Source organism: Trypanosoma theileri, assembly GCF_002087225.1.
Source record: "Trypanosoma theileri isolate Edinburgh chromosome Unknown TM35_Tth_35_V1, whole genome shotgun sequence".
In the NCBI taxonomy this organism is placed as follows: Eukaryota; Euglenozoa; class Kinetoplastea; order Trypanosomatida; family Trypanosomatidae; genus Trypanosoma; species Trypanosoma theileri.
In genome coordinates, this window is record NW_021639877.1 from 230,911 (window position 1) to 236,953 (window position 6,043).

Consider the following 6,043-nt stretch of genomic DNA (forward strand, 5'->3'; position numbering starts at 1 on the left):
AAAAAAAAAAAAAAGAGATTGAAGGAAAGATAAAATTGGCACACGGTGAATGAAAAAGGGTAGAAAAGTTGATTGTACGACGCGCAAATCACGCGCTGTTTTTCTTTCCTGTTGTTGTTGAATGTTGAGTGAGACAATTTTGCAGTAACCAAGATTTTTGTGTATGTGTGTGGAATGATGCTTGCGATACTCAATGTAGTAGGCTCAAAAATGTGTTTCTTTCACTTCTTGTTTCGTGATGTTTCATTCTATTTTGTTTCGTGATGTTTCATTGTTTTGTTTCATTGTTTTGTTTTTTTCTGTGTTTAAATGTCAGATCTCCTCCATTCTTTCTTCTTATTCCTGTTTCTTCAGTATTACTTGTGTGCTCTGTTGCAAATGGGGGTGAGTGCGTTGCATGCAGTTTTGCCATCTCTCTCACTACTTCTTTCTCTCTTATGTGTAAGTGTTAGTGTGAGTTTGTATATGAGTACGTCTGTATGGGTTCACCCACTGTGGGTGTTCTTTTTCTTTTTCTTTTTTTATCATTTCCTTATTCCTTGCTTTTTTTTCTTTTAGGATGTGCTCCATCCAGAAGTGGCATTATGTTTTTTTTTCACTACTCTTCTTTTTTTTATTTGTCTTCTACCTTCTTCTATAAATACACACCATGACGGAGTCAATTAACTACAACAAAGTGTTTTAGTGGTAAAAGTGCCTATCAAACCAATTTTAATTGAGCGATACAAAGAAACAAGGAAAAAAAAAAAAAAAAAAAAAAAAAACCCAAATAAAGAAAGAAGGGTGCTTATCCACTTGGTCTAGTCTTGACTTTCTTTTTTTTTTTTTTTTTGCTCCTCCCTCCCTTTAGTCATCGTTTTTCTTTTCTACTTCTTTTTTTCTTTCTTGTCTCATACTTTCACTCAAGTTGTTCATTTTTTTTTTTTTTTTTCGTCTTTCCCTCGTCTGCACCTGCAATACACATACGTATATTACCAACACCAACGAGGCGACAAAGACATCCTTCGCTTTTACATTCAGCGTGTTTATTGAACCTGCAACACTACTAAAGTGGAATTTGAGCTCATCTTGAGGAGTAACGGGTTCAGAAAAGAAAACAAAACAAAAAAAAAAAGGGAGGCGTGTGCTCAAAGTGTAATTAAGGGTTTGGATTCTTTTTTTTACTGGAATCCTTTTCTTACTTCACACACCTCGTTCCCTCTCCTCCCATTTCTTTTATTATTTTACTCTATCAATCGTGTTACTTTTGTCGTCGTATTCGCAGTGGATTTTTTTTTTTTTTATTGTTTTGCCTTCCCTACCAATCTATTCCCTCCAACTTGTCGTGCAATGATTGGACCATCACCATCGACGGTTCCGAAGGGAACAGCAGTACGTATAAGTGCTTCACCGGCTACAGCTGCAGATGAATGCCCTCCCACACCTGCTCTTACTACTGCTACTGCTACTGCTACTTCTAGTACTGCTGCTGTTGAGGCTGTTGAGGGTTGGCGCGCGGCTTGTCAAGCAGTTTGCACCCGTAGCTCTAGCCTTGGAATCACCCGGGCGTTGACGGCTCCTACTCCTACGGCGGTGTCGGCAAAAACAGTTATCACAAGAGAACAACAAATGTTTCCGTCTGCCCCCGCATGTGTGCAGCGCACTTCGCCGGGAAGAATGACTACTATACAGAGTGATTTGACTACATCAGGACGAGCTGAGAGTACGTTAAATGTGCCTCAGCAGCAAATTGACAGTTCGCGTACAATAGACTTCTCTTTAGGGGGTATGACCTCTTTTCATGCGGCCCCTCAGTTGACTTCAAGCGCGATTACCAATTCTCTAAGTGCTGATGAGAATTCCCTGCGTGCATCGTTGAGTAGGCGTGGGTTGTCAGTGCACGCAGCACCATTTCAGCCACGATCCGTTACAGAACTTAGTACATTATCTTCAACACTGGAAATACCAGAATTGGGAGATTTGACTTCTCTTCGAGATGTCCAGTTGTTGCAAAAAGAGAGTACTGGGAGCATTGTAACAAGCAGTGCTTCTGTTCAACAACCAGGGATTAGGACAACAACGTTGGAGTTTCCCCGCACTCCTCTTGCCAGAGAAACTCCACGTTTGCGTCTTTCTGTCACTCTTGGTGCTTGTTCCGGCGTTGCTGCGGTCCGTTCACCTTCTTCGTCATCCATCGGTGTTGCTGGTGTTGCTAGTGCTTGTGGTGGTGAATCTCAGCAGCGTTCAACTCCGCTCTATCCACTTTCTCCTAGCTTCCCTAATCATCAACAGCAACGACCCGTGCCCACTACTGGACCCAGCGTTACCAGTAACAGCAGTGGTAGTATTGTATGCCCGCCAGATGTAAAGGATGATACTGGTTCTGATAATGTCCGTCACCTCCGTGTTCCCTTTACAGATGCGGAGGCAATGGATGAAGCTGCAATGCTTCACTTACTTCGAGGAAGTAGTGACAGTAGCAGTGGTGAAGAAGATGATGATGATGAGGATGTTGTTTATATGACTCAACAACAACAACAACAACAAGTGTTTGAATTGGCGACGGTGCTTCCAACAAACTTTGAGGTTTACCATTGTGCTGGTGGATATTGGGACTTGGAAGGACCGCGTGCTACAACGCGGCGATTTCTTCGCCGTCGTCCCTCCTCTACTGCGTCTATCACTATAAACGCACATGGTGCTGCCTCTTCTACTTGTGTTCCCGGGAATGGTGTTTTCACAGACCGTGCTGGATCTGCTTATGCTGATGATGATGACGATGATGATTATGATGATGATCTGTGGGAGATGAATAGCAGTGCTTACGCTGACAGCCTGGATGAGGCACAGGTGGAGTGGATTGAAGAGCAACTACGCGCGAAGGAAAATCCTGAAGGTTTTTTCTTCTAGTAAATCTGGGCGTTTGAAAGTGATACGGGTTCAATGAGAAAATAAATTAAGAGCAAGATTACTTCTTGTACCCCTTCCTGCAGCACATTCCTTCTTCTCTGAGCATATTTATATCTATCTAAATGTGAGCCTCTGCCCGTTTCTGTGTGAGGCCAAAATCACACAGGTCTTGGTCATTGCGGCTGATGACGTTTGATAAAACTCATGAAGTCCCAAGTATTATTATTATTATTATTATTATTATTATTATTATTATTATATGGATACATCTACCTATGATTCTTTATGTATGTACAATGGGGACACGATACTGGTGCAACATAACAGTTTATATATAAAACGACCCAGTAGCGGTATAGGTAGGTAAAAAACTTTTTTTTTATCCCTACAAGAGCACTCTGGATGAGGAGGGTGAGGAAAGGGAACCGAGAAGAAAAAAAAAAGGAATGGTGAAAACCAGAATAATGGAACGCTTGAAGAATAACAATATATATACTCTGGTCCTTCAGTTTCTTCTGTTTTTCTTCTTTCTTTGGATTTTTCTTTTTTTCATCGCCTAATTTCTTTCCGCTACCGTACTGCTTTTTCTTGAAGGGATTTTTTTTTTTTTTTTTTTTCTAGATATACTTCCTCCTTGACGCCCTCGTTGGTGTGAAACGTTGGCACGCACGAGAGAAAGAAATGAATGGTAGAGGGGTGAGGAAAGAAAGAAAGAAAGAAAGAAAAAAAAAAAAACATGTGAATAATGTGCAGGAGTGTAGGTGTATGTGAAGGGTGTGTGACTTTCAGTTACAAACCACGGGCAGAAAGGGGGAAGGGGGGGTTGGGGGAGAAGTAAAGAAACAATAACACACGTGGAAAAGGAGGAAAAGAAAGTAATAAACGAAAGTGGGTCGCAAAAAAAAAAAAATAAGTAAGAAAGAAATGGATCAACCTTTCATTTTATTGTTTTTCCTCTACTTTACTTTTCTGCGACAGGAGTACTATTAAAAAAAAAATCTTTCTTTTCCATTTGCTGCACGTGGAAAAAGAGAGATGATGGATTTTTTCCCCTCTCTCCAGTTTCTTTGTGTATATGTGTGACACCTGTCTGCTCACAACCTGTGTATTTGTTATACGTGCCCTCTCAGCGAGGGTGGATATTCGTTTTACTATGCACTGGGTTATTCAAGGAGTTCATACCCCTTTTTTTTGTTTTCCCTTTAATTCTTTTTTTTTTTTTTAATCTTACCCTAAAATTGTTTTACCGGGGTTTGCGGGAAAACTCTAAGCATGAAAGAAATGTTTGAATTTCGTTCGGTTTTAGAGTTCATTGCATATGTTACCTTTGTAATGTTGGGAATCTCTGTGATGACAGCAATCGAATACGATTGCTACGGCGACGCCTTTTATCGCAGAGCAGGAAAAGTATGCGCAAGAGGGCCAGAAGACCAGACGTTTGGGCTGGGGATTCGGAGTTCTATAGGGATATATTCTTGTCTACTTTTAACGTACCAGTGTGTTCGCTTTGCAAGTTGAGTGAAAAGATTTTGTGTTTTCAGCTATGGATCGTAGAATCCCACTTATTATTCGATTCCGTGTTAGTCTTTTTATTCCTTTTAAGGTGATGACCCTGGCCCCAATCCTCTTGGCCGGGACGACGGGGTTTGGAACCTAGGCCGCGGTTCTGTGACTATCGTCATTTTCAATGGAATTTCCAAAACAGTTTTTGTGGTTCCTCTGAAAATGTTCTTTTGGTTACATTTCCCATGAAATTTCGTGTTGCCCTCGTCCGTGGTTTTGGACTCTCTGGCGCCCTTTCCTTGCCAATCTCGATTCCGGTCGTCGCGGAAAAGAGCGAATTCCTTTTCAAACTTCCTAGCGCTATTCCGAATTTATTTTTCGCCCTGAGGGTGTGTGCTTCGTCTGGTTTTTTTTTTTTTTTTTTTTTTTCTGGGAGCTTGTGAAAAGAATATGTCTCCGGTTTTGGTCACTGCGGTGTAGTAAAAAATGAGCAATGCGACACAGAAGCCAAAAAAGATGCAGAACTCCCACAAAGAACTGATACTTGGATCACAGATATAATAGCCTACGCTAAACGAATACTTAAAGGAGAGGATACGCCCCCTCCCTCCCATAGATCAAAAATCACGGGATCCTGGGACCCCACCAAAGATAATCCGGAACTTACTAAAGAAGAAGAAACAGCCTTAGCACGTTTTCGCACAGGTGCTTCGCATCGCTATGGCTGGTTGCTGCGAAAGATACAAACCCATATTCCTCCTGGTTGTCGTTGGTGTAATCCCCAAAAAGTCAGTACGCCGACACCCGTTATTCCACCTAGCCAGAAAAGACCGCGCTATGCACTAAACAAAGCAACAGACCCTGCCACCTGCACTGAATGCGGGGCACAATACTCATGCAGGAACACCGCAGTAGTACATATGGTCAACAAACACATGTGTTCAAGAGAGCCGACGCGCTCTGGAAGAATCAAATTCCCCCATGAGCCACCTCCGCCGGACATCCCGCCAGAACCTCCGCCACCTTCACAACCCTCACCTCCGGACACAACGTTACCCCATCCCACTTCGCCCTAAAGCAAAACCTCATCCGTTTGCCTGCAGTATGTGTAAACGAACATTTCCGCTTCAAAATGGATTAACGCGCCACCTTAGATACATGCACAATGTCACATGCCCTCTCCCAGAGAGAAAACGCCCGCGAGCCGAGGAACCGATTACAGAAGAGTCAGCATTTCCCTGTGACAAATGTGATATGATAGCGCGCTCTAAAACAGGTCTCAAAGCCCATATTCGAGCAAAACATCCTGAGAACCCCACAAAGGACGCACCTCGCCCTCAGCTCTTCCCACAGCCTGCTTCACTACGATGCGAATTCTGCCTCCGCGACTTTGGCAACATTGGAGCTCTCGCCTGCCACAAAAAGTTTAAACATCCACCTGGAACTCCAATTTTGCCGGCAACAATACAAGTAACGTTTCCACGCAATAAGAAACGCCAGCGAGATACGTCGCCACCGGAGCGTGAGGACAGAGAAAAAGTCCAATGTGGACTATGCCAGAAGTTCTACGCCCACCTAGACTCCCTCGTAATACACTGCAGAAAATTCCATGAAGGAGAGGGTCTGCCCAAAAAATCGAATTCCACCAATG

The 6,043-nt window shown here is 42.8% G+C and overlaps 2 protein-coding genes across 2 annotated transcripts; both read left to right on the plus strand.

The window, feature by feature from the left end:
- Window positions 1–1,329: 1,329 nt before the first annotated feature.
- On the plus strand, window positions 1,330–2,889 carry TM35_000351870 (uncharacterized protein; the record flags this gene model as incomplete). The annotated part of the gene is made up of 1 exon (XM_029029240.1): window positions 1,330–2,889. One exon carries the CDS (start codon window positions 1,330–1,332, stop codon window positions 2,887–2,889), a length of 1,560 nt encoding a protein of 519 aa, XP_028879509.1.
- Window positions 2,890–5,373: 2,484 nt separating this feature from the next.
- On the plus strand, window positions 5,374–6,042 carry TM35_000351880 (Tbingi protein; the record flags this gene model as incomplete). Its single annotated transcript, XM_029029241.1, has 1 exon — window positions 5,374–6,042. A coding segment is annotated over one exon (669 nt), but the record flags the coding sequence as incomplete, so codon positions are not given.
- Between the last annotated feature and the right edge of the window lies 1 nt (window position 6,043).